General features: G+C 54.4%; 1 protein-coding gene across 1 annotated transcript in view; it reads right to left on the reverse strand.

Annotated features, from left to right (window-relative positions):
* Positions 1 to 4905: 4905 nt before the first annotated feature.
* Positions 4906 to 27620, reverse strand: part of IGDCC4 (immunoglobulin superfamily DCC subclass member 4) — a 44352-nt gene continuing 21637 nt past the window's right edge. Inside the window, exons 5-21 of the mRNA XM_059372073.1 lie at positions 26693 to 26829; positions 25211 to 25351; positions 21572 to 21727; positions 20355 to 20768; positions 19655 to 19819; positions 18977 to 19114; positions 17940 to 18110; positions 16820 to 17056; positions 16571 to 16672; positions 14274 to 14457; positions 13333 to 13460; positions 11709 to 11879; positions 11326 to 11463; positions 10263 to 10368; positions 9529 to 9757; positions 8625 to 8786; positions 4906 to 7896 (exon numbers count right to left, since the gene is read on the reverse strand). Coding sequence (XP_059228056.1) covers positions 7486 to 7896; positions 8625 to 8786; positions 9529 to 9757; positions 10263 to 10368; positions 11326 to 11463; positions 11709 to 11879; positions 13333 to 13460; positions 14274 to 14457; positions 16571 to 16672; positions 16820 to 17056; positions 17940 to 18110; positions 18977 to 19114; positions 19655 to 19819; positions 20355 to 20768; positions 21572 to 21727; positions 25211 to 25351; positions 26693 to 26829 — 3190 coding nt within the window. The 3' untranslated portion in view covers positions 4906 to 7485. The remainder of the gene's footprint in view (positions 7897 to 8624; positions 8787 to 9528; positions 9758 to 10262; positions 10369 to 11325; positions 11464 to 11708; positions 11880 to 13332; positions 13461 to 14273; positions 14458 to 16570; positions 16673 to 16819; positions 17057 to 17939; positions 18111 to 18976; positions 19115 to 19654; positions 19820 to 20354; positions 20769 to 21571; positions 21728 to 25210; positions 25352 to 26692; positions 26830 to 27620) is intronic.

Below are 27620 nucleotides of genomic sequence, written 5' to 3' on the forward strand. Positions count from 1 at the left end.
AAGACCTGTATGGGGCAGGGGAGATGGAAGGAAAAGGAGAGGTTAGTGTGAACTGAACAGGCAGGAAGAGCTTCATACACAGGTGGCCCAAGTTCCCAAAACTGTACACCCACCCCATCTTTCAGTAATGTCAGTAGAAATCTCCATTACATATATAATTTTATGCATTAGAAAGTTCTGTCTTGTGCAGTACCTTTCTCAATCAGCAGACCATCTCAGAGAGAGATATTATTTGTACTGTTTCCTCGTTTTACAGACAAGGGAACTGAAGCCCAGAGATAATGAAACAACTTGTCTAGGGTGTCACAATTCATAGTAACACATCTGAGATCCAAAAGTAAGACTGATTCTAACATGGCTGCTACCACTTCTGTGATCACTCTGGCTACACACTGCAGCCTCACAGACTTTCAAGGTCAAAGTGTTCAACCTGTCCTAGCGTCCCATTCCTCATCTGATAGGTACAGGTTAGGCAATGTGCCAGCCCCCCTGCCTCTGCCCTAGGGCACTCTATGTTTTGGTTTATGTGGTTATTTTGCAGTTGTCATAAGGAGAATTGAAGGGTACCAAGCGTCAACTCAGAGTTCCCAAAATTCAGGAAGAGGGAGGTTTCCAGAATCCTTACTCTGACCGACCTCACCGCTCCCGTAGAACAAAACTGAGCTGGAAGAAGAGAAGGGGAACGAGGAGAGAGAGAAGGTGATTGGGGAATGAGGGGGAAGCCCGACAGGAAGCACAAGAGCTCCAATCCCAGGCGTGATGCCAAGTTCCCAACTTCTCCAACGGGCAACTTACCAGACCAGTTATCACCTCACTCCGGGAGGAATGAACCCACCTGGTCTGGAAGGGCAGCCACGGATCCCCTCGTCACTTTTCCAGGGAACTAGTGATCCTGGAGCTGGCCCCTCCCCAACAGACAAGCGCCCTCCCTGGTTGGGGGAGAGGGAAAGTGGGTGGGGAGAAAGGAGGAGGGGGACCCGCCTTACCGATGAATCCCCCAGCCACAGGGATATGTAATAATTTAAGACATTTGAGGGTCATAACCTTTCAAACCCCTACCCACGCTCCCCCTGCCCTGCATTTCAGCCGCTTCAGCCCCCAACCCAACCCCGGTACAGCAGTCGAGGAATAAAGTTTCTCCTAGATGCGGACGCGGTATTCTGCTTCTCCCCAGCGGAGAGGAGGGAGAACACCGCCTAGACCAGCGTCTTCGGAGAACCTGGGGTGGGAGGGGAAGGGCCTAGATGTGCGCTCCCCTCCCGTGAGATGGGCCCATTACAGCCCCTGAGGGAACAGGGTGGTGGTGACGCAGCTCTGGGCAGCAACGCGGGCAGACCCAGAGCCCGGGGTCAGGGGCGCTCTGCCCGCGCACCCTCCCGGGAAGGGCGGGCACGTGAGCGTCCCCGAAGCTCGCTCCCTCTCGGTCGGCTTCTCTTCCCCTTCCCCGGTCGCGCGGTCTCCCTCGGGTCTCCTCCTCCCCACGCGCGGCCCGCCGGGACTCTGCCTCCTCTTCTGCCTTGGTCTCCGCAGAGCACTCCCGGTGCCAGCGCCAACTCTCGACCCGGGACGTGCCCGGTCGGACCGGCCTCCGTCCCACCGCCCTCTCGCTCGGCTGCGTTCGGTCTCGGCCGCCTCGGGCTACTCTGGCCCGCAGTCGGGCTCCGCGCACCCCGGCCCGCCCCCTCGGACGGGACTCGGCCCTGAGGTGCCCCCCTGGTTCGCTTCTCCCTCTCCCCAACTCCCGCCCGCCCGCCTCGCTTCTGCTCTGCGGTGCTCTGTGCTCCTCGGTCTGGGCTTGCGTACTGCCCGAGTCCCGGAGCCTCAGCGCCCCGAATCGGAGTCTCTCCTAGGGGGCCGCGTCCTCAGCATCCTCCTGCCGGCCGGGCAGCCGACCTCGGGGCCCTATCCCCCGGCTCCGCCCCGTCCCACTCGGCTCTCCTTCTCGGACAAGTCCCTCCCGCCCCGGGTCTGCCCGCAGGGTCCGCGCCTCTCTCCCCAGTTCCGCCCCCTCGCGCCCACCTACTCCCCTCTCGCCCTTCCCGGGGCTCGGTCCGCGGCCGCCCGGGGCGCTCACCGTTGCTCGGCGCGGGCAGCAGCAGCGGCAGCAGCAGCGGCAGCAGGAGCCGGCGCGGCGCGGCGCGCGGAGCAGCCATGGGGCTCTCGGTCCGCTCAGCTTGGCGAAGCGCGGCTCCGGGGCCTCTGGCGGCTCACAGCGTCCCGCGGGGTCGGCGCCGGGGCCGGGGCCGGGGCTCCGGCCGGGGCCGAGCCCGGGCGGCGGCGGGCTGGGGCCACATGCCTGCCTAGGAGCGCCGGGGGCGCAGGGGGAGCGCCGCTTGCGCCATCTTGCACCCACCCCAGCGATCTGTCAGCCTCGCCCGGGGTGCGCGCTCCGCACTCGCACCGCCCGCGCCCGCCCCGCCCTCCTCCCTCCGCCCGCCGCCCCTCTTCCCTCCCCTCCCGGTCCCCTCCCCCAGCCCCTCTCCCCGGAGGCCCGGTCTGGGGAACAAAAGAGCCGGCGAGCGCTTTAAGCGGCCGGACATTCCCGGCTGCGCGGCGGACGCGCCCCCTGCGCTTTGAACTGTGGCTGGAGCTGCCGGCGCGGTCCCGGGCTACTGCGCCGTACCCCCTGACCGCGGGCCAGCCCCGGACTTGGGGGGCCGGGGAAGTGGAGAGAGCCAGCGGACTGTCAAGTGGGTCCGGGCTGCGGAGAAACACTCAAAGCCGTGGGGTCTGCTCTGACCCACTGTTTCTGCTGCACCCTGCACCACCGAGTCCAAGTATATGTTTTCGAGATAAACGCCTAAAAGCTGCACAAACTTGTCAAAGGTTCGGTTTTCCGTGGTTTCTGGTCCTGCCGCCCAAAGGCTAGGACGTTTAGCTGTAAGACTGGCCTCTCTAAACTACAGAGTTCTGGCACTGAGTGGACCGGAGGTGGAAGGAGTAGGAAGGCAGCTTCCCCGAAGCCGTGGGTCAAAAGTAACGTGGGTTTCGACCCCAATACTGCCTGCTGTCTAGCCCAGCCAACCCAGGCAGTCACTCTCAGAGGTCATCTGAGAGATAAAGATAATCCTATTTCTCCTGCTCGTTGCCAGGGATATTTAAAGGACACGGGTCCTAACAAATGACCTGGTATCTGGGAAAGCAAACTGAGTCGAAACTCCCAATAACATTTCTATGTCACAAAGACGACTCTCAATGTTTCATGTCTGAGAACATGTTAGCCAAGGAGTGCACGAATTTTAGGGAAGATAGGTATGTATTACCTCTTAGGAGATACATACCCATGTTAATGCTCAGAGATCTTGAATCTTGGCCACTTACTATTAAATGATCTTCTGTTCAGTCCAGCGTGATGAGCTAGCTAGTCCATCTATTCCGTTCTAAGATCAGGAGATTTAAAGATGGTCCTCTTTGCCTCACTCAGCTATTTCTTCTTCCAACATTGGACTGGGATGAGGAGGAATAACTAGGTTTCTCTTTTACTCTGGAATCTTGGAATCAGGAATCTTAACCATCCATAAACCTAACTTTGGTGCATGGGCGCCTGGGTGGCTCAGTGGGTTAAGCTGCTGCCTTCGGCTGGGGTCATGATCTCGGGGTCATGATCTCAGGGTCCCGGGATCAAGTCCTGCATCGGGCTCTCTGCTCGGCAGGGAGCCTGCTTCCCTTCCTCTCTCTCTGCCTGCCTCTCTGCCTACTTGTGATCTCTCTCTGTCAAATAAATAATAAAAAAATCTTAAAAAACAACAACAACAACAAAAAACCCTAACTTTGGTGCAGATGAGTAAAAAAGTGCAGGCCTCCAGGGATCAGATAAGTTTACTGCTGATGGGGTTTGTCCAGCCCAGGACTCCTGACTCTCCTGTAGCAGTTGGAAGATGAGTCTAGAAGGCAGAACTTGAGGTATATGAGTGAGCCATGGGAGGCAGTGGAGAAATTCAAGGTTGGAGGACACACCCAAACCCCAAACCAATTTCACCGTGAGGAGGGGCAGGAGTGATGGGCCTCCACTGGCCATAAGAAAGGGAGGGAGGGGGGCTGTCCGGGCCCAGAGTCCTGGATTTCCCTCCTGCAGGGCTTGAATTCTCAACAATCCCTTCTTGGCTTGTCCTAGACTCAGAGAGGTCAAATTGGTGTCCTGAGTTGCTGTCATTTTAAATTCATTTTGACAAGTGTTTAATTCTTCTTTATCACAACCCTTGGTCTGAGAGTGATATGCAAATAATGGCTATTCGCCTGCCTGCAGAATGTGCAGTATCTCTCCCTGTGATCTGTCAATTAACACGGGTCTGGCCCATCAGCCACTTTAGGGGTGGTCCCAGGCAGGGCAGCCTCTGGTTCTTGGTTCCCTCAGTAGAAAAGCATGCTTCCTACCAGGCTCTGGAAAGATCTTAGCAGAAGAGTATCATCCTGAGATGCATGTGGGGCATGCGTGTGTAGTTTTGCGTGTGGCTGCATGCCCATGTTTGAGTTAATGGATCCAAGGGTGTTTGTGAAGGTGAGTGTGTATGTGCATGGGTCTCTAAGCTTGTAGGCACAGTGTCCATATGTGTTACCATGCAGCCGTGAGCAACTCTGGAGACCAGAGTTACACAGAAAAATAGTTGTTAAGGCCAAATCTCTGGAGTTGTTGCTCATTCACTTCTCCTTTGCACCCAAGAAAGTTAAAAAAAAAAAAAAAAAAGCCTATGCCCAGTTGGAAAGAGATTCCCCCAGAAAGCCTGTAAGTTTGCAATCAAAGAAAGCCTCTTTTCTAAGTTTAAGTCTGAAGGGTGGTCTGGTTCTTTCCCATGACCACCTGCTCTCTACCCTCAGAAACTCAGCATTTCCCAGCCTGGCAGGAAATACACTCTCTAGGACAGAAAGGCTGAGGAAATTCTAGTCATTCCACATTTTTGGAAAATAGTTTATTAATTCATTATTGGGACAGATACATGATCAATGCCTTGGCTTAACACTAAAGAATATCATATTTATGAGGAGGAAAAAATGCTGGAAAAAAGAATTAAATAAAATAGCATAAAACTAAATACCGACAAATAAATGAGCAGGTACTGATTACACTTGTCATGCATCAAGAAAAGGAAGGTTTCTAAATGAGACTCAAAAAACACAAGGCATCGATGGTAGGTGACAAAGGGATTAATACCCTGTAAAAGGCCAATAGACTCTTTTCTAATAAAAATACTGCTACAAAGACACAAACCTAACACTTCCAAATTACCCAGAGCCCAAATAATATATAATGCTAGTGAGTAATGGCCACTTTCTTATCAACTGTGAGTTATAGGCAGATACCAGATTTATTACTTATTTGCTTTTGAGAAACAATTTTCCACCCAACCTAATGGGTTATAAATTGTCTCATTTGCAGCTATTTAATTTAAACCAGAACCTCAGTGCCTGTTAAACAAGAACATGAAAAATGACTATGTGGTGTAATGCTAAGAGCCTACTGTTAAAACAGCCATTTGATTCAGGGCAGTTTTTGTTTTTTTTTTTTCCTCTCCCCTTTGGGGGGGGGGGGGGGGGGGGGGGGGGGGGGGGAGCAGAGCAAACCAGCAAAATAAAAAGAAGCTTTTGACCTTCAGAGCAAAGGCAAAACACAGACAGTGGCCTCAGCCATGGTGACGCTGGATGCCAGAGGAAGAGTACAAGCGACAATTCCATCTTCAGGGAGCTACAAGCCAGCAGGAATAATCTTTGCTCTCCCAGCCCCGCTGGAGCAGGGAGGGGAGGGAGATGTAGGTGCGGATGTCAGGCGGGAATGACACCCGAGTGTAATAAACACAGATGCTGAAAGGGTCTGAGGGAGCCGCAACTCTGCTTGAGAGACATGTCACCATTAAAAAAAAGAAGAAGAAGAAGAAGAAGAGGGGAAAGATAGACTGGTTATTTCTAATTTGGCCCAGAAGCCAGCATTAACCCTTGATGTGCCGATCAGTTAAAAAAGATGCATTTAGGGAGAAAAGCCCCCACATCCTAAGCTCCAAGGAGAGGCTGGGGTACAAAATCAAATAAATGACCTTGTTTTCTCTACACAGGAAATAGAAGTCCAGCTTGTCCCTGTGTGACAGGTCAATGGAAAAGGACGTTAGGATTGAATTTAAAGGGAAAAACAACAACAACAACAACAAAATGAAATGAGCCAATTACCTTTGTCCTGTGCAAAGGCCTCAGTGCCAGCCCCCAAAGGGTAAAACTCCCCTCACCCCCCATCCATGAGCTCCTGTTCCAGGTGTGCAGAGTGGGAGGGAAGCTCCTGGACTGTGGTGCCTCCCATCCCCAGTCTCCTTCTCCCCTTTCAGCTTCAGCTGGGAAGGAAGAGCCCAAACCCCCTCAATCCAGGAACCCTGCCTCCATGCCTCAAAGGGAGAAGTCACATTCCCTTTTCCCTATCTCAGAAGTCCCCCTGCGTGACTTTCATCACCCAACTCCAAGGAGAATCCTCCAACCTTAATCCCAGGGAGAAAGACACAAGGGAAACTGGAAGATCTTCCCCTAAGAGGGGCAGTCTGCCTGGGGCGGAGGCATATGGTGGCACAAAGAGAAGAGGGGCAGGAGGATGGCCGGTGAAGTGGATGGCGGACACAGAAGTCAGGCTGTGGCCTCAGAGCAGACATGAGGTAGTCATGTTGTTAGGGAAGGGTGCAGAGATTGACCCCAGGCAGGTGAACCACATGACACAGTCCGGGATGGGGGTGGGAGACAGCAGAGACAGGAGACAGAGAAACAGCGGAGTGGACAGGAAAGCGGATCCCAGAGGAAGAGCAGGGCAGAACTGGGAGCAGGGGGGCTGACTGGAGACAGAGCACAAGAGGAGTGGAGGGGAAGGGAGGGCAGGAGAGCCAGGGCAAAGGATTTCCAAAACCAGGCACTTCCCAAATGACAAAATGAAATGCAGAGTTGCTCTGAGGGGAGCCAGAATCCCCCTCTCAGTTGGGGCAATAGGGACTGGGCGATGGGTAGTGACACCAGCGATGGGTAGTGACAAGACGAAGATGCTAGGCAACCAGAGCCTACTGCACTCAGCCCAGCCAGAAAGGGAAATGGGCCGGGGCTGTCTTTGTCAGACAGGGCATTGCAGACACTCTCAGAGTGTGTAATAAACAGCTGGGTGACGGAGGTGGGACGCCCACAGGGCTAGGGACTAACCACTCTGGGGCACTATCCTGACCTGGGAGGATCAATTAGGCCACTGGGACCTCTACCTGGCCAAAGTCTCCCAGTTCTCCAGCTAGCGCATACATGTGCACGTCACATAGAGCCATGCCTCACAGGTCCCTCCCACAGGACAGGTGCCAGAGTGTGGGGGGAGTGGATACTCCCATTTCTTCCTCTCCCCACAGCCACAGCCCCCGGGGGAGGCTTCAGACACCGTGACGATGCTCAGGAACTGCAGGTACATGGGCATACCTACTCGGCCACATGGGCCATGTCCCATGATCCATCCTAGCCTGCCCCAAACTGCACCCTCTAGGGGAGCTAGGCAGAGGAGGGGACTGGGGCTCTGGGCAGGCCTGGGCTGGTTCCTAGCGGGCAGGGGGCCTTTGGCTGGCAGCTGCTCCCGGGGGCCTCCTCCAGAGCTTCACTGGGCTGGAGGTCTGGGTACGGATAAGAAGCGCTGGCTGCCTCTGGCAGGCAGGTGAGTCTGTCTGGCCCAGGGCTTGCCTGCTCACACCCTCCCAGCTCCCTGTCCATCCAGTCTACCCCTTGCCCTAGATCTGTGACTCCCGAAGGGAGGGCAGCAGCCTCTGGAGGCAGGGGGTCCTCAGGCTCCAGGTCTTGGAGGTGGAGGTCAAGGTTCCCTTTGGATGCGCCGAAGTCGGAGTGGACGATGACTTCAGCCTCCACCTGATTCCTGCAGGCTGGGGGTGGCTTCTTCCTACCGTTGCCCTGGTCAGAGCCGAGAATGTAAAGACAGGGTGACCATCACTGAGAGTGATCATCAGAAGAATGATCAACAGGGGCGCCTGGGTGGCTCAGTCGGTTAAGCACCCAGCTCGTGGTTTTGGCTCAGGTCATGATCTCCTGGGTCCTGGAACTGAGCAACCTTTCAGCTCTGTGCTCAGTGGGGGGGTCTGCTTAAAGACTGCCCCCCTCAATCTTTCTCTCTCTCTAAAATAAATATATCTTTTTTAAAAAGTGGCCAACATACTTGGGGCAGAGAGGGACTGACCCCTTTCCCCCAAGCCCCAGAGCACAGCGACTGCTGTCCTCTAAGAGATGATGATCAGGCCTATGTGAAGGCAGGGAGAGAACGGAATACTACGCATTTGCCTTTGCCCAGAGTTCCAAAAGTACCAGATTTAGTCAGAGCCTCAGTGGGTAGGGGGAAGGGCAGAATGCACTCAATCCAGGCCCTCCCTCAGATCCATGGTAATATTGCTGGGACCCACTAAGGCATCAGGAGAGGAGCGATTGTCTTTAACCCAGGTTAGACAGATCCCCGCAAACTGCCTGCACCACCACCCCCCCACCTTCGGAGGCTCCAGGGGCCTCCTAACTAGAATTCCATCCCCATGGAAGTTATCATCAGGGGTCACGAGAAAACTCACTACTTGCTCTTCACAAACACAGAGCCCCTTCTCTCCTTTCCTCCCTCTCCCTCCCAGGACACTGACCTTTATGGCATCATACACCAGAGCCTGCAGCAACAGTGTCTGCCCCGTTCCAGCAGGGGGCAGCAGAGCCCGGGTCAGAGAAGGCATGGCACCTGCATGGGGCAGCTCACAGCCTGCCCAGGAACCTGCCCAGCTTGGCCCACCTGGCTGAGCCCAGGAGATCTGCGAGGAGAGAAAGGATGGGAGCACTGAGGGCTTGGCTGGGAGAGGGGAGCCTAAGAGAGGGAAGTAGATGGAGACTCTTGGCCTCCTGGCCACCTCCCTGGCTAAGGCTCTGGGGAGGGACCAAGAGTTTGGGGGTGAACATGAGGATGGAGAAGTCCTCCTGCAGAACAGTCCAGCACCACAGAGCCTAGAGGTGTCCAAGCCAGGCAGCGTCTCCTTCACCACAAAGACAGGGAAAGAGGGAGGAAGCACACAAGGGTTTGAATAGGTTCCTCAGAGAAGTGCAGGAGGAGCTACCATTGGCGGTGTGGAAGGGACCTGCCCTACGTGAGCCCACCTTATCCAGGTCCTGGTCTCACTTGTCCTTCATACTGCGGTGGCGGGGGGGGGGGGGGGGGGGGGGCTTAGAGGTTTCTCTAGCTTGCAGGATGAGGAGGGTGGTGTGGCCAAATTGAGTTACCAGCAAACAGTCCACTGTGGGCCCTTCCCTCCTTCTGTGAGAACCAGGATGACCTATTCTGCCAGGGATGGAGGCCCATCTGCTTCCCTACTCTGCCAACCTTTTCAGGGAGGAAGGAGAGAGAGATCCTTTTCCCCAGCAGCTGGCCCTGGGAAAGGGAGGGGAAGGGGGAGAGGAGCGTCTCTAAGGGGTCACACGTTGGACTCTTGCGCCCCCTGGTGTCCCGTTTGGGAATGAGTCGTAGTGTGGGGCTGTGACCCACCCAGGCTCCAGGCTTACCTTTCTTTTGGAGTGACCCCGGCAGTCTGAAGCACCGCCTCCCATAAGGCTGTGCACTTCAGCCCTGTCCTCCATGTCTGAGGGCGGTGGAGACCAGTCCTGGGGACGGGGGTGCACAAGGGACTCCAGTTCATGGGCAGCTGGTGGGCTAGGAGGGCCAAGGCGGGCTCGAGAGTACAGGGCGGGGTTCCCAGCATTAGTTGTGGAGGACAGGCCTGGGAGGGCTTCCCTGGAAGGGAAGACAGAATTGGGCACAGTGGTCAGAAAGGGGTGGAGGCAGGCCTGGGATCTAGTCCCGCCTATGTCCTCCGGCAGGTTCCCATCCATCTCTGGAATTTGGTTTCCCTGTCTAGGCAATGATTAAGAAACTAGGTTCAAAACAGCTGTGACATTGCAAATAGAACCTTTCCTCCTCCCCTCCCCGCCCCACCTCCCAGGTCCAGGTGTCTGGAGATTAGGGGTCTCTCTTTCCAAGATGCTGTCAGTGACAGACACAGTGAGAGAAGGCAGCTCGGCCTATGCTCGCCCTTGCTGAGGAGGTAGGCCAGGGCTCCCTAACCCACTCCCCATTCTCATGAGGACATCACTCCCAATCCCTTCACTCCAGAGTCTTAGCTTCAGTGGGGCCTCTGGGGGTACCTTGGGCAAGTTATGGCCACTTTCCCTACCCTCTCATCTCCGCTGCCCTTCTGGAAGTTTCTCTTCTCTGCAGGCAGACTGGCTCCTTCACCCACCTGTGGGGGCTGCGGCGCAGTCCGGCACACATGCAGGCCAGGAGGCAAAGGAGGCCCAGGCAGACACCTACAATGATGCCTGTGACTGAGTGCACATCCAAGGAGTCTGGCAGGGGACAGAGAAGGGACAGAACAGGTCAAGGCCAGGACGAGGCCCAGGGTTCATAAATCGGGATTTTTCTTTTCTTTTCTTTTTCTTTTTTCTTTTCTTTCTTTTTTTTTTTTTTTAAAGATTTATTTATTTGACAGAGAGAGCAAGAGAGAGGCAAGAGAGGGAACACAAGCAGGGGGAGTGGGAGAGGGAGAAGCAGGCATCCGGCTGAGCCAACAGCCTGATGCGGGGCTCGATCCCCCTGGGATCACAACCTGAGCCAAAGGCAGACACTTAGTGACTGAGCCACCCAGGTGCCCCAATAGACCAGGATTTCTATGGCTTCCTCAGGAGACCACTGGCCTGAGTCTCACCCTCTAGAAACAAAATCTTCTGCTACAAAAAGGGGTCCACCACTCCCTCTCCGACTGTCCTCCCCAGTGGACATCTGAACTTCCGGTCCCTCTCTGTCAACCTGGCCTCCCAAAAAAACACACTATGGCTGATTTCCTGAGTGTGCCATAAGAGTGGTTGCACGGGGCCCACACTTAGGATGCCATGCTTGGTTTAAGGTTCTGCTATCACTGTCTTGCAATTCTGATTTTTAAATAAGGGTCCCACATTTTCATTTCACCCTTGGCCCTGCAAATCACATAACCAGTTCTGCTGCTCTCTCCCACCCCCTAAAGTTCGTCCCCTCTCTAAGCCAATCCTCCAATCAAAGCACTCTTCCAAAGAACTAAGCCAGTCTCCCATAAATCTGACCTCTTGACTGAACTGCCACTGAACTACCCCCTTCAGATTTGTCCTCTGCCCACCAAACCAGGAAGCCAGCTGCCCAAAACAATGAAAGGGTAGCTGTGCCCCAGGGCAGGGCCCTGGAAGAGATGACTTTAGAGGTTAACTCCAGGGGCCTCAGAAGACCTCAAGCTGTCCCAGGGTGGACCCATTCCTCCCTTCCTGCCCTCATACCTGAGAGCTTCTCCTGGAGAGTGATAACATCCTGCAGGCCAGAGAAGGGCCCAGGCCCCACCTCTGTGCGTGCCCCCATCTTGAAGAAATACCTCGTGTCGCTCTCGAGGCCATGCACCTCAGCGCTGAAGATGTTTCCTGGAGGCAGAGGAAAGCAGGGCTGGAGGGTTGGGGGCGTGGGAGCAGGATGAAGGGACAGCCTGGAAAAATGAGACTAAGAAGGTCTGCTGTCCCACCCAGGCTCAGCTTCTGCCTGCTTCTCCCAGACACCCATGGAACAAACCTCAGCCACACTCTCACCACTAGCCCAGCCCCTGGAGGGGCTCAAAAAGGGAGAGGGTGGGGAAGCTTTTGCTCAGAGGCCCTGGGGCGGGAGCCCTCACCCTCCGTGGTAAGCAGGGTCCACTGGTGCTCGGGCTGGGTGTGGTTGTTGCTGTAGAGGATGAGATACTCCACGATCTCCCCATTGGGCTCGGTGGGGGGGCACCAGTGCAGCCGAACGGTGGATGGTGTCAGGGGGCTCAGGCGCAGGTCAGATGGGGGCGTTGAGGGCCCTGGGGTACATGGGAGATGGGGAGAGGCACCGTCACTGAGAGCCCCAGCTCTGGGGGCAGCCGGGAGACAGGGGCGTGAGGACAAACCACAAAGCAAAATGAAAATCTGATCTCTAACTAAGGAGTTTCTGGAAAACATTTAGCAGGGGAGAGGTGTTCACTACATTCCTCCCCTCCCAGAAACTCTTTTTCACTCCTTGGAGCAGACCTCAACCTTCCATACCCTGATACTTCCAAAGCTGGAGGAGACTGTCTGGTGTCCAGAGACCTGGGGGCAGAGCTCAAAATTTTCTGGAAGGCTTACATTTCATTTTGAACTCCCATGCTGTTTCTCCTCTAGTCCATGGTAAAGTTTAACATAAAGTAGAGTTCAAAACTATTTATCATTGAAAGTTCCTAACTCTCCTTGCTACCCACAGACCTTCACATAAAATCAGTTGATGCCCTGTATAGCCTTTGTCTGTGTTTGCCCCTGACACAGTTTCTAAGGGTCAAGGCCATCCCAGTAGGAGAAGTACAACCTTTGTGGTTTTGTTTTCAGAGAAGAAACTGATCCTGGGGGTAGGGGTGACTGGGGAAGGGAGAGAAGGAGAAGTAGGGACACAGGTGAACAGTGAGTTGGAAGGGGACAGAGATTTGGGGTTTCAGGGCTTCAAGGCCCAGCAGAGGGTGGGACGGGGACCCAGGGCTCTAAGGCGTGAGGCAGCCACAGCATCACAGGCTGGCAGAAGCCTCCTCGCCTCTCACCCTCTCAGCTCTGGGACCCCATCTGCAAAAGGAGAAAATATCCCCATCTGTCACATAGCCAGTGGTGCTGGGGAGCCAATGACACAAAGCCTCTTCTGAGAGAACCTGGGGCCCCCCAAACTCTTGATGCAGTTTAAGACCATAGCAACTGATGTGATAGGCGGGTGGGAGACGACCTGTAAGCAGCTTTTTCAAGAGCAAACGCCAGGGAGTGCACGGCTTTCGCGCCCCATCCCACCCAAGACAAAGGTCTTCTGTCCATGGGAAAGGGAACAGGGCTAGGGCAGGCAGAACCAGAGAGCCTCTTCCAGGAGAACAAAAGTCATTCGTCTTGGAATGCCATTTCCAGAGGTTCCAGAGCCATGGGGCGTGCACAGCGAATGGTTCCATCCTTTTATAGATGGGGACACAGAGGCCCAAGCTTCCCTGTGGGCGGGCAGGACGTAGAATCCAGGACACCAGCCTCCCTGACCCGGCCCCTTGTCACCAGCTCCGTGAGCTCTTGGCAGTCTCATACAAGAAGCCCCTCCTCGAAGTCTCCTTGTGTTTAGGACTAAGTGATTAAGACCAGCACAGGACTGGCCAGCATGAATGGAAGCCAGGGATAGACAGAAATAGGGTTTTGAGGGACATGTTAAAAAAGAGGGCCATCGGAGCAGGAAGGAGTGGGGTAAAAGATGGGATAGGTGGCAAGGCGGCCACTCACGGTCAGGCAGGGTGGAGCGTTCTACCACGGATCCGAAAGGCCCGTCCATGTCCACGCCGTGGGACTGTACTGCGAACTCGTACTTGGTGAAAGGCTTCAGCCCACCAATGAGAATGTCTTCTCCAGAGCTGCCGAGGCAAGAGATGCGACTGGTGCTCTCAGGAGCTCCCTCCCAGCAGGCCAGGCCTGTCCCAATCTGCTCTGCCAGCCCCAGGCCCTCCCCTGGGTGGGGAATCAACTCGCTGGCCAGTGCGGGGTAGGGGGTGGGGGGGGGGAGGTGACACGGACACCACCCAGGATTCCTACAGAGAGGTCTGGATGAACGCTGCTCCCAAGGCAGTCTGTCCAAATCTCCAGACTAGGCGCCTGCTCCGGGAAACCTTCCTGGATTCATCCAAGTCATCATCTACCCAAGGATCCATCCCTGACGCATCTTTTCCTTGACTTAATGCACTTCAGCTTCAGCTGTACGTATCTCTGTCTCCCTACTTTGTTTTAGTCTAGCTGTTTTATGTGCTTTATGATGTCTTCAGTATTTTTATGCGATTTTTTTCCTCTGCCTAACGAGCAGCTCCTCAGGGCAGCGGCTCCGCCTCCCTGTCTGACTGGGGACCCTCTCAGGACGACAGCATAGCCATCTCCTCCCCATCCTGTCTGAGGTTGGAGAAGTGGGTCTGTCCTGCGGCACATTCCCTGAAGTTGAGTGCAAGGCTCTGCTGGGAGTGGATGGGATAGAAGGCACTCCCCTTTTCTACCTGGCCCCAGCAGACCCTCAGTGTGTCCCGCTGTAATATGTGCGCCAGGAAAGTTTCCTGAATCCCTGGGTCCCTCCCCTTGTCCCATCTGCTACCTCCCGCCACCCCCCCCCCCCCCCCCCCCCCCCCCCCCCCCCCCCCACCCCCCCCACCCCCGCCTGTGGCAGCGTGGGCGGGCTTCCCCACCTGGTGTAATAGGTGACCAGGGAGGCGTTCCTGAGCCCCCAGGGGCTGAAGCGCACGGTGTAGTTGACAATCTTGACTGTGGTGAAGTCTGGCTTTTTCCACCGAAGCCAGATGGACGTGGAGCTGTTCGATTCCGCGTGGACATGGGCGGGGGGCAAGGGTGGTCCCCTCTGGATGGGCAAGTCTGGAAGGTGAAAACAGGGTGTGAGGAAAGGAGGGAGGACACCCATCCCGAAAGATGGGTAGTGGTTCACAGTTCCAAGGCACTCTTTCTTCACCCTCTGTCTTCTGATCCTGTGAGCTAAGCAGCATCATCCCCACCTCACAGCTGAGGAAACAGAGGCTCCCAAGAATTTAAGTGATTTTTGCCAAGGTCATGTATAAAGCAGACTGTACTACAGAGAGGCAGCAAACGATGGCAGTTAAAAGCACGGACTTGGGAGCCAAGGGCCCTGGTTCCAATTCCAGCTCTGCCACCTACTAGCTGTGCCTCCTGGGAGAAGCTCCTTAACCTCTCTGTGCCTCCATTCCCTATGTCAGTGGGGCTGAGAACAGGACCTCCTTCATAGTGTTGTTAGGAGCATTAGATTAGTTCATTTTTGTTAAACATCCAGAAAAGGGTCTGGCCTATTGTTATGGACTGAATGTTTGTGTCTCCCCAAATTCATATGCTGAAATTTGAACCCATGGTTGAGGGGGGTGGCTCATGAAGGGGATTAGCGCCTATCTTTGTCCATCCGGCCGCTATAGCAAAGTACCACAGACTGGGTGGCTTACAAACAACAGAAATTTCTTTCTCAAGAGTTCTGGAAGCTGGCGTTTGAGACTGGGGTAGCAGCATGCTCAAGTTCTGGTAAGAGCCCACGTGTGGGTGACAGGCTGCCAACTTCTCATTGTATGAACGTATGGAGGAGAGAGGAGAGAGAAGCGAGCTCTCTTGTGACTTTTAAAGGGCCCCACCCTCCTGATCTCATCTAACTTTATTTACCTCCTAATACAGCATACTGGAGGGTGGAGTTTCAACGTAAGAATTGGGGGGAAGGGGAGAGGCACAAACTTCCAGTCTGTAACTGCTCCGTATAGAAGAGCCCACAGAGAGCACTCTAGCCCACCTTCTGCCATGTGAGGACACCGTGAGAAGAGGGCTTATGGTCTACAAACCAGGACATGGGCCCTCCCCAGACACTGACTCTGCTGATGCCTTGATCTTGGACCTCCTCCGGGACTGTGAGAAAGAAAATGTTTAAGTCGTTCAATCTAGAGTATTTTTGTTATGGCAGCCGACCTAAGACCTATACAGTAAGTACTATAGGATGACGTGTTTATTACATAAATACAAAATAACACAAAAGTGGGAACTTTATCTGTATTGTTCACCACTAAATTTCTACAACAGGGTAGTAGACAGTAAAAAAGATTTGCTGAATGAACAAACTGGAATTCGAACAGGTTTCTTGGCTCTGGGTTGAGTGTTCCCTTCGATAAAACAAACGGTTGAAAAGCAGCTTGGTAAGTCAGGGGTGGGGGGGTGTCATAATGGACAAGCAGGGTGGCCCACCCAGAGTCACAGGGCAGTGTAATAGAGTGGGCAGACTTTTGTTGGGAAACCAGGGGTCTCAGTTCTAGTTTAAGCTTTATGTGACCTTGGGCAAGTCCTTTCATTTCTCTGAGCCTCCATTCCCTGATGGGCCACATGGGGAGGCTCTCCCTGCCTAGCATAGAGAGACAGGCTAATAGTTTGCTGTAGGTGGATGTGTTTTAAAAAAAAACGTTTAAAGATCAAACCGGATCGGGGCACCTGGGTGGCTCAGTGGGTTAAAGCCTCTGCCTTCCGCTTGGGTCATGATCCCAGATTCCTGGGATCGAGCCCCACATCGGGCTCTCTGCTCAGCAGGGAGCCTGCTTCCCCCTCTCTCTCTGCCTGCCTCTCTGCCTACTTGTAATCTCTATCAAATAAATAAATGAAATCTTAAAAAAAAAAAAAAATCAAACAGGGTCAGGAGTCGCTGATCAGCCACAAGGTTTCTCTCTGTCCAAACATTCCCGATTAGCACTGCTCATGGGTAATGAAAATCTGGTAGTTCGCCTGAAGGACATTGCATCGACTGAAGTTTCTCTCTACACCAGAGGCTGTCTGGGGCTAGAAGAGGACCTTTAAACTGAGAAGAATGGGTCTGGGGGTGGTCGAAGCTACCAGATGGCTTGACCACCAGGGCTGGCCCAGAGGAAAGTGAAAGGAAGCGGCCCACGGACCCCTCGACGGAGCCCTCCTCCCTCTCCTTCCCCAGCCCTCTCACCTGGTGTGGGAGCCTTTTCTGTCTTGCCCTTCCACACTGCCGCGTAGCCATCCTCATGTTTGTTGAATGCCACAAGCTTCACCTCATACAGCCGGCCAGGGGCTGGGGAAGGTCATGGGGGTCACTGGCTAGAGGGACCTGAGGCCACTTTCATCCCCGAGAGCATTCTGTTCCCAGCTCCCATGCCCACCTTGCCCAGTTCCCCACCAAGGCTCTATCTGTTTCGCTCCCTCCCGCAGCCCTCCTCACCTAGCTGGGTCAACTCATACTGCTTCACTTTCTTCTTGAGCCGGACAGGCCCCACATCCCAAGCCTGGTCTCCACGGCCCCCTGGAGGACTCTCGCCATCGGCCTCCTCCTCGGCTCCCACCTCCCGCCAGTAGAGTTTGTAGCCAGAGATCTGGGCGGGGTGAGGGGGCGGCTGCCACGACACCACCAGGGACTCCATCCTTGCCCGGACCTTCAGCTCTGCTGGGGCAAAAGGGACTGGGGGCGGAGGAGCAGGACAGCAAGAGGGAGAGAGAGAAGGAGGAATGAGGAGAAGTAAGCCAGGAATAGGAGAGGAGAGCGGGGCAGGAGGAAGCCAGAAGCAGGAAGGGAGCACTGAGCGAGAGCCTTGCCAGCCTCCCCACAATGCACAGGCCCACGGCCACACCCCTGGAGCCAGGCCTCAGCTCAGCCTAGAGGTAAACTGACAGGCAAGTGGGTACCGAGGGTTGCTGAGGCCGGGAAGGACGGGAGGAGCCATTGGTGTGGGGAGCCTACTTGGAGTCTAAGAGTGGGGCCTTACTATGTGTCAGACACTGTTTTAAGCTCCTTGGGTGTGTATTTTGACTTTATTCTCACAACCCTATAAAATGATAAAAATACTATTGTCTCCATTTTACAAAGAAGAAAACTGAGACGTTAAGTAACTTGTCCAACGTCATACAGACAGTACACATGCGGTTCTGACAGAACGTGGCACGCGTACTATCTACTCAATCATTCTATTACTAGACCTCTTGACAAAACAATGGTCCTACTCTGGAAGCAACTACTATCTGCCAAGTTCCTCTTATGGACTAAACACTTATTTACAATGCATTGGTAATCCTCACAACGCCACCCCCAACCCGTGGCAGTTAAGTGAAACCTCCGAGCAATGAATGGTTTGTTCAAGGTCACGGAGCAGATAGAAGGGACTCTGGAGCCCAGGTTTGTTTGTAAAGGCCAGCCCTTTGCCTAACACCTGGTCTCCCTGGCCCATCAAGCCGGGGAATCTGTGGAGGGTCTCTGACGGAGAGGGTGCTGGGGCCTGTGTTCTAAAGGCACACACACGCCCACATGGTCACACACGCCACCCTTCCTCTCCCCTCAACCCCTGTACCGTGGCTCTGGTTGTGCACGCTGGGCGTCCGGTGCTGCATCCACTGGGAGGGGGTCCCGTAGCCAGCCCCGGTGCCCGCCGAAATCCGTACTCGGTACACCTTGTTGGGCTGAAGGGCACTGAGCGTCAACTGTGTCTCGTTTCCAGGCACCTCGGTGGAGACAACCTGATCTGCTGGGACAGAAAACATGGCTGCTGGGCGGCCACCTGAAGACCCATGACCCCCAAACTCCCCTATGCCAGCTGTTCCACCCCAGATGCTGGTTCCTCAGTGCCCTCTCAGCACAGATCCCTCGGTGCCTGGACGGGCTCCATGGCTCCAGAGTGGACTCCTGGGCCTCCAGCCTGGGCTGATGCAGGTCAACAGCCTCAGCTCAGCATGGAGAGAACCATGGCATGGACACCACACTTCCCCATGAGCTGTTATGACCATCCCCTTATACACACACACACACAGTAGGGTGCAGGCCCAAGGGCTTTCTCTGAAGGCCATCAGGCACTGCCTGCCTCTCAGAGCCCAAGCCTCCTTCCTCACTCTTCCCTCCTTCTTCACTCTCACCCTGACCCCCAGCCACTTGTCTTCCCCCAACTCTTTATCCGTTGCACACCCTCTCCTCTAGATCCTTATATCTGCCCTGACACGCCCTCCCCAATGTTCTGTTTCCCCAAAACGGCAAGCACGCCCTCCACAGCCCTGTCCCGTCTTTTTGAGATAGAAGGGACTCTAGGGATTACCTAGGCTACCTGCCTCATTTCACAGATGAGGAAACTGAGACAGGGACTTAACAGCATTATCCACTATAGCCATAGATGAGGTGAAGCTAGATCCTGGGCCTCCCTCTGTCTTGAGTTAAGCCTGTTTGTCTTTGCCTACACCCAGTACTCACTCCTCTTGTCCAGGTTCCTATTTCCCTATTCCACAGACGTCATTTCCTCAGACGTCCCCCGCATCCCTGCTTGGACCCTCAGCTGCTCTGGCCAGCCCTTCGTAGCAACAATTCCCAGCTGGGTGGAGCCCTCACCCTGTGCCCACTTACCTTCCTTCCCCAAACCGTATTCTATCTTGTACTTCACCACCTGCCCATTGCTCAGGCTGGGAGGCAGGGGCAGCCACGCCACCCTGATGTCCAAGGGGTTGGGGCTGGACAGGGAGAGCTGGGGCGCTGCACTGGGGACTGAGACAGAAGAACATCAGGGTGAGCTCTGCTCCACCGACGTGGAAGGTGAGGCCCAGGAGCGGTCAGAGACTTGCCCAGGTCACACAGCAAGTCAGAAGTAGGCCCAGGACCAGGATCTGAGGGAGGAAAGGGAGCCTCTCAGGGGAGCCCCAAACTGGAAATGAGGGGATATCCTTCCCACCCCAAAGCCAGAAAAAAGGTTTGGGGCACAATCTTCTACATCCAGTGGGTTCATGTCACCGGCCCCTGCCTGACCAGATGGCACATTGATATTGAGAAGGGACATATGACACAGAGAATCAAGACCTGGACTCAAGTCCCAGTTGTACTACTGACCTTGGGCAAGTCACTCTCATTTTCTGGGCCTCAGTGTCCCAAACTGTAAGTTGGGAAGAACCCTCACCCTCTCCCTCACAGGGCACAGAAGATGACATGAGGCAGATAAAAGTGCCTTGGCATTTTTAAAAAGAAGCGAGCTACCACCCCCAGGGAATTCTCTGGAACCCAAGGTGCCCACTGAAAGTTGAGAGGCCCTACCATCGTCCAGTGTGTGGACCAGTGCTGGGCTAGAGGTACGGCTGGCCCCCAGCTGAGAGTAGGCCACCACGTAGAACTCATAATCGGTGTTGGGTTCCAGGTCCCGAACCTGCAGCTCTGTGGTGTCATTGTTCACTGCAAACTGGTATTCCACATTGTCCATGCCTGGGGCAGTGACACAGGGGCCAAAGGGACTGTCAGAGAGCCACCCTCGAAGGTCTGCCAGCTGGAGGCTATCTAGGGATCCTTCATATTGTCCCAGCCTCTAGAATAATCTGTGTATAACCTGATCATCATATCATCTGAGCTGGGAAGTATAGACTTCTCCAGCTTCTAGTTTCACTGTATTAATTCCTCCACCTGTTAGGAAGTTCTTTCTGGTGTCTACCTGAAGTGACTCCTGCTGCAGTTAATAAACTAGTTCCAGGAATGCTTAGGCATTTTCCCTGGGAGGAAAAGTATTCTCTTCCTCCTCTATCATAACAGACTGTGGACTGGGGGTTAATGAGCCACACACGTTAACCCTTCCAGCAGGGCGTCGAAGGCTATGACCTAGCCCACTTCTATGCAGATCTCTCCCGCGGGCTCCCACCCCATCCCTTTCTATCCACAAGAGTACCCACCCACGTGGCAACCCTTCCGTCGTCTAACCCGTGCCACCCCACTCGGGCGCCCCCATGCGGGTCCCCAGCGGACGTACCCCGTGCCTTCTGGTAGTGGAGGGAGAAGCCGATGATCTGCTCGCTGTGCAGCTCGGGCCGCTCCCACGCCACCAGCACTGTGGAGCTGCTCAGCGGCGTGGCCGTGACCCGCGTTGGGGCGCTGGGCAGCCCTTCGCGCACCACTACGGCTAAGGGCGCGGCGGCGCACGCGGTGCCTGCGCTGTTCTCGGCCACGCACTGGTAGTAGCCGGCGTCCTGCAGGCCGATCTGCGTGATGACCAGGCTGCCGCCGCCACCCTGCACCTTGACGCGCCCGTTGGGCCGCAGCGGCGCCCCGTCGTGCAGCCAGCGCAGTGCGGGCCGCGGCTCCCCGGCCGCGCGGCACACGAAGCGCGCGGTGCTCGCCCGCGTCCGCGACAGCGCCTCGGGCGCCTGCGAGATGGCCGGGGCCGCTGGGGGCGGGGAGGGGGACGCTGACCGCGCGCTCCGGCCGCGAGGGGCTCTGCCGCCTCCCCGGACGCTCTGGCCGGCTCCCGCGCACCCTCTACTCGCTCCAACCTCTCCCTGAGTCAGCCGGCCCCCAGATCCTCGCGGGCGGCGCCGCTCTACCTCTGCTCCTCCCGGGTTCACCCCAGCCCCGCGCTGGCCATTCTCCTCCTCGCCCCGAATTGTCCCCAGGCCTTCTGAACCTCCCCTAAGTACCCTAGGTCCTCCCGAGCCTCACCACACTCCCTCAGGTGCCGTAACCTCCTTCTCCCCTCCTTCCAGTGTCCCCTGCACCTGGAGACTTACCTCTCTCCGTAGTTACCTCCAGCCCTGAGCAACCCTGTCCAGTATTTCGTGTCACTCGGACCACACCACTGTCTCTTAACCCTCAGTCCTACCCCTCCCCCCGTGACCTAGGCCCCACTCAGCCCTCCCCTCTCCACCCCCCAATCACCCAAGTCATGCTCTGATCATCCCCACTTTCTCTCCCTGCCTCAACTTCCCCCACCTTATCCTCCAATCTCTTTCCCCCCACTCCCCCGCCGCCAGTCCTCTAGCCTGTCCCCTCCAGTAACCCATCCTAACGAAGGACTTCTCCCGGAGTGCCGGACCCCCAGCTCTAGCCCTTTTTCATCCTCCAGGATCGCCCCTCGATCGTTCTAAGACACCCACTTGCCCATCCCCCGTCCCCAACTTCCCTTCGCTAGCCCTAGCCGACCTGCCCACTCCGTCTCCCCCCGCCACGGCCCAGTTCCCCACCCCGCCTCACCCAGCACGCGGAGCTCAGCGGCGGCGGTGGCGAAGTCGCGCGTGCGGGGCTTGTTAGCGCGGCACACGTAGACGCCCGAGTGCCGGGGCTGCGCGCTGCTGATGAGTAGGTTGGTGCGGCCCAGGACGATGACGTCCGTGGAGATGGGTTTCCCATCTGCGGGAGGAGAGGAAGAATGGTGGACTAGGGCACCGAGGACTGCCCCTGCATCTACACTCTGGATCCGGGGTGGGACGGGGGCCTCCACACCCGCTTAAGAAAACACAACAGTCCCTTGTTTGAACCTCAGTTCCTCCACTTGCTAGAGGCTGACCGTCTCTGAGCCCTCCTGTCTCCGTCTGTAAAATGGAGAGAGGAGAGTCCCTAGCTGGAAGGATGCTGGGAGGGTGGGACCCATAAGGTTTGTGAGAAAGCCAGGCACAGCGCAGGCACCCAACAGGTACTCACTACCCTCGTCAGTTATTACTATTACCATTATTAATAAATTCATTTCTGGGGCACCTGGGTGGCTCAGTGGGTTAAGCTGCTGCCTTCGGCTCAGGTCATGATCTCAGGGTCCTGGGATCGAGTCCTGCATCGGGCTCTCTGCTCAGCAGGGAGCCTGCTTCCCTCTCTCTCTCTGCCTGCCGCTCTGCCTACTTGTGATCTTTCTCTGTCAAATAAATAAAATCTTTTTAAAAAATTTTTTTAAATAAATAAATAAATAAATTCATTTCTCTCAAGAAGGACATGCTCCTCCTGTATGGCCTTATTCCAAATATTGTGATGAAGACATGGCTGGAAAGGTCTGACCAGAACCAAAGATTGGAATATATGCAAGAATTTTTATCTTGAATCTGAAATGAGAACCATTTTTATTTTATTTTATTTTAAAGATTTTATTTATTTATTTGAGAGAGAGAGAGAGAGTGCGGGCAAGCACAAGCAGGGGGGAGAGGTAGAAGCAGGCTCCCCACTGAGCAGTGAGCCCCATGCCTGGCTTGATCCCAGGACCCTGGGATTATGACTGGAGACCAAGGCAGACACCTTAACCAACTGAGCCACCCAGGCGCCCCTGAGAACCATTTTAAAAGCCCCTGCTTTCTGAACATGCAAAGAAGATCCAGAGAAGAAATGTAAATGGCCAAGAAACACCAAAAAAGTGTTCAACTTCACATAATCAGAGAAATGCAAACCAAAACACAGATGTTAATTTTCACCTATCAAATTGAGAAAGTTTTTAAAAAGGGTAAGCTGCCAGAGAAAGGGTAAATGCTGAGAAGGGCTCCACCTTGACTTTGATCCAGGGATCCCATTTGTGGGCACCTATCCTGGGGAGATAAGGACAGGTCTGATCACTGATCATTGTAACAGTGGGCAATGGGAAAGGACTTAAAAATTCAATGGTAGGGGCGCCTGGGTGGCTCAGTGGGTTAAGCTGCTGCCTTCGGCTCAGGTCATGATCTCAGGGTCCTGGGATCGAGTCCCGCATCGGGCTCTCTGCTCAGCAGGGAGCCTGCTTCCTTCTCTCTCTCTCTGCCTGCCTCTCAGTGTACTTGTAATTTCTCTCTGTCAAATAAATAAATAAAATCTTTAAAATAAATAAATAAATAAATAAATAAATAAATAAACAAACTGTTGAATTAAAGTAAGACTTGTAACTGTAAATATAGCATGCTCCCAAACTCAGGGGGAAAATGTACATGTGCGTTGAAAAAAATCTGGAAGAAAATACACTTGTATGTTAACTATTTCAATCTCTTTGAGTGGTGGAATGTTTTCTGTTTCTGCTTTTCCCCAGTTTTTTCCAATGAATATACGACCTTTGAAATCAGAAGGAAACAAAACAAAAAGGCATGTCCTTTCCCTGACTTCATGAAGTTGCTAGAAAAGTAGCAGTGACAGGTGTCAGGAAGGAAGTCCTTTTCCAGCCTTTCTCTTCCCAATCTCTGTCCAGGAGTGCTATTAGCAGACTTTCTGCAAGGGAGTTCCCAGGACCACCCGTGTCGGGATTCTCTGGGACAGCAATTCTCAAATCATCACTGTGCACTCGAATCACAGAATCTCAGGGGACTTTGTTAAGATGCAGACGCCTAGGGCAAGCCCCAGATTCTGCATTTCTGCCTAGGTACAGGTGGCGGGTCCAAAAACCACCCTTTCAATAGCAAGGATCTAAGGCAGTTTAAGATTCCTGGGTCACAACTGTCCAGGCATGAAGGCAGGGAACCTGCAGTTCTAACAAGCTCCCTGGGTCATCCTGATGCAAGGTCAGGATTTGAGAAACATTAATATTAGAACTTCTGGGCAATGCCACAAGCCTATCCCAATAATATTATGAGGGTCCTGCTGGTGCCAAGATCCCTTAATTAGGCTGGTGTCCCAAGTCCGGTGAAGTGTGTGGGTCATGAAGGCCTAAAGCTACTAGCACTGTTTTATCTCATCAGTTCAGTGGGAGGTAAATAGTTGTTCAGTTTATTATTTTTCTTTAAACTCTGTGTATTCATTATATATTCTTTTGGATGTGAGATTTAAAACTTATGGAAAGGAGACAGTATAAGATAATAGACTGAGTCAGGGAAGAAAGGTAAAGAAAGCAGAGTGAAGACTTCTGCCGTCAACTTGAGACAAGTCACTTCTCACTAACAAACAGAAACAAAAATAATCCTTGCTGGGGCGCGTGGGTGGCTCAGCCAGTTGGGTGTATGACTCTTGATTTCAGCTCAGGTCATGATCTCCGGGATCTCAGTATAGAGAAGACTCTACACTGAGCGTGGGCTCCATGCTCAATGTAGAGTCTGCTTATCCCGCTCTCTGCTCTGCCCCCTCATGTGTGTCCCCCATGCACTCTCTCTCTAAAATAAATAAATAAAATCTTAAAAACAAAACCAAAACAAAACTTTACTTTTTTTCTGTACAGGAGTGTAGGAAGTGGTGTATCAGAAAGAGAACAGGCTCTAAAGTTTGGGCCTTAGCTCTCTGAGCCTCTGTTTCCTCATCCATCCAGTGGGAATAAGAGTCCTCACCCCTGCTCCCTTCCAAGGGCTGGTCTAGGCTCTGGCAGGAGGGTGGGCTGAGTGCTCAGTAGACGGCAGCGACGTGGGGCCAGCAGCCTTCACTACTCTGATAGCCCCTGCTGGAAAGCAGTCCCGCCTGGCACTCAGCGCTTGCTGCTGCCCGATACCGTTGAACCTCTCTTCTTGGGTGTGTGTTTTATTGCCCTCACCCAGATTATGAGTTCAAAGGGCAGAGTCCCTGTCTCTCCCATCTGATTTTTTTTTTTTAATTCATTGTGTCCAGCACAAATCCAAGCACACAAGGCTGCAGCAATCTGAGTGGGGCCGAGGAGCAGCTTTGCAGCCCAGCGGAGGGGGCCTGCTTTCCCCTGACTCCAGCCCTCACACATTCACTTGCATCACTGTTGAGCACACCCTGAGCAAGGTCTCAGTGACGATTTTGTGAGTGGCAGACGCAAAGTGCTTCCTAAAGGAACATGCTACATGGACTGATGTCTAAGTCTGTCCAGGTTCCCCCACCCATGCTCAGCCCTGGGAGAGGAGCTCCCACCAATGGAGCAGTCGCCCCTATAGCATCCCACCTTGGGGACACGTGAGATGCCGCACCCTCCTTCCCCATGCCCTTGGGTCCTCTCCCTCCACTTACCCTGTCGGACCCAGGACACAAAAGGGGTGGGGTCAGCGGAGGCCACACATTCCATCACCACACTCTGGCCAGAAACCACCGTGGTGTTCTCCGGGGCTGCCACGATGACCACATCCTGCCCCCTGGTGGACGCCAGGGACCCTGTGGAGAGGGCAGGCCAGCAAGCAGCCTTACCACGAGGTGTCTTTACTTGCAGTCCCTCACCTGATGCTCACCTGGTGAGGCAGGTGAGTCAGGGAACAGCCAAGGTTTCATCTGACAGATGGGGAAAGCAGCCTCATAGTTCCGCAGAGTAGGGACTGGAACTCAGAGCCCTCTCTCTTGGAGCCAGGGGAGGAATAACCTGGTGTCTGGCACACCACCCCCATTCTTCCCTGAAAATGGAGCCCACCCTGCTGGCAGAGGATCATCAGGGTCACCGGTAGACTTGGAGCCTGGGGTTGGAGTCAACAAAGTTTCTGGTTCCCTCAATGCCATTAATGCAGTGTGACCTTAGGCAAGTCCCTTCTCCAGAGGGCTTTGGGTTCCCTTGTGGAAAAGGCAGGAGGCAGGCTCGAGTTTCCACCATCTTGGCAGCTCCCTGAGCTCTGATTCCCTGCCAAGTTCTCCCGGTGACCTGTCCCCTGGGTCAGCCTGAGGAATACCGGGTGTGTCCAGCAGGTGGCGGCAGAGACTTCCCGGCACAGGAGGGAAAGTGGACCAGACTAGGAGACCTACCAGTCAAGCCACAGGCAAGTAGGGTCCCTGGAGGTGGGAGGGATGAGGAGGGGGATGGGAAGAGATGTGCAGAAGGGCAAGGTTGGGAGGGGGTGCCATGACAGAGGAAGGCAAGTGAGAGGCCCTTGGGGGAGGCCCGCACTAAGATCTGTTGAGCACTTGCTAGGTGCTGGGCACTTTCCACTCTTACCTCAGCTATTCCCACAACCCACCTGAGCTAGACATTTGATAACAGCACAGAGTCGCAGAGATGGTAAGTAGAGAGGCCAGGTTTCAAACCAGGTCTTTCCGACCCCAAAGCCTGTGCCCTTCCTACTGCATCATCCTGGGACAGGAGTTTTTCAGAGAAATGGAGAGAACAGGAGCACCAGACTGCTGGGTACCAGATTTGCAGTGTCCAGCCAGCAGCAAGGGGGGAATCCGCTGATGCCCAGAAGGGCCAGGACCAGGGCTTCCTGATACTCCTCTTCAGATGCCTCCCCTCCCCTCTCCCCCACCTCTACCCGTAGCCCGGACGCCCCACCCAACCTTAGGGAGCATAGAGCCTCTGTAGGAAAACAGCCCTAGACTGGGAGCCTGGAGTCCGGGGTTCCAACCCCTTCTATCTCTGACTTCCTGGGTGGTACTGCCTTCTCTGCGTTACCTCGCCTCACCTGCCCAATGGCAATTTGAAGGCAGAGCTTGGATCTCACAAGGCACCTGCCAACTCTGAGGTGGCTGATGCCCGAAACCCCTGGGGGTTCCCCCGCCAGGCCTGCCCCTTACCTCTGTGGGCGACACTGAGTAGGGCCTCCTGGCTGAATCGCTGGCTGACAGAGCTGGTGGCCACGCAGCGGTAGGAGCCTGCGTCACTCTCCTGAATGTCCAGGATCTGGAGGACCCCGTTGGGGAGAATGATGAGCCTTGGGAAAGGGAGAGGGCACCTATGAGGTGAACAGTAACTCCGCAGGGAGCTGTCCTGGGTCCCCCTCTCCCCCAGCTTGAACTACCTCCAGCATCTCACTTTCAAGCCTCATTCATAATAAAACCTGCAAATTAAAGCTGTGAGATACCATTTGCACCTTCCAGATTGGCAAAGATCAGAAGGTTTAATAACACATAGTGTGGATGAAGGAATGGGGGGAAGGTACTTTAGTCTTGGTGGCCATGCCCATTGATACACCCTCCTTCAAGGGCAAGTTGGTAATATATTAAAATCAACCCTGCATGTGCCCTTTGACCCAGGAACCCCACTTCAAGGACTATCCTACAGATATTCTCAGACATGTACACAAAAACCTGTTTAATGATATTCACTCCAGTGCTGCGAGGACAATAGCAGAAGACTGGAAACAATCCAAGGGGCCATCTGTAGGGGGGGAGCTAGCTAAATCGGTTTGGGTACATTCGCACAACGGAATGCAAGACAGCTGTTAAAAAGGAGGCAGCTGCATGTGTGCTCTAACGGGATGATCTCTAAAGTGTTTTTGGTGCGGAATGGTGTGTGAGGTTATGCACGCTTACATGCTTGCGCCGAAGTCTCCGTTGAGGGCGGTTGTCTCTGGGGAGGGGACCTGGGATGGGGGTAGGGCAGGCAGTGGGAGACTTACTTTTAATTATACAGCCTTCTATATGGTGTGAATTTGTTTACACCCTGCCTATATTAACTCCTCCCTCCCTGATAAAAATCCCTTTTGTTCAGGCAATATCATCT

Source organism: Mustela nigripes, chromosome 13 (genome assembly GCF_022355385.1).
Source record: "Mustela nigripes isolate SB6536 chromosome 13, MUSNIG.SB6536, whole genome shotgun sequence".
Lineage (NCBI taxonomy): Eukaryota > Metazoa > Chordata > Mammalia > Carnivora > Mustelidae > Mustela > Mustela nigripes.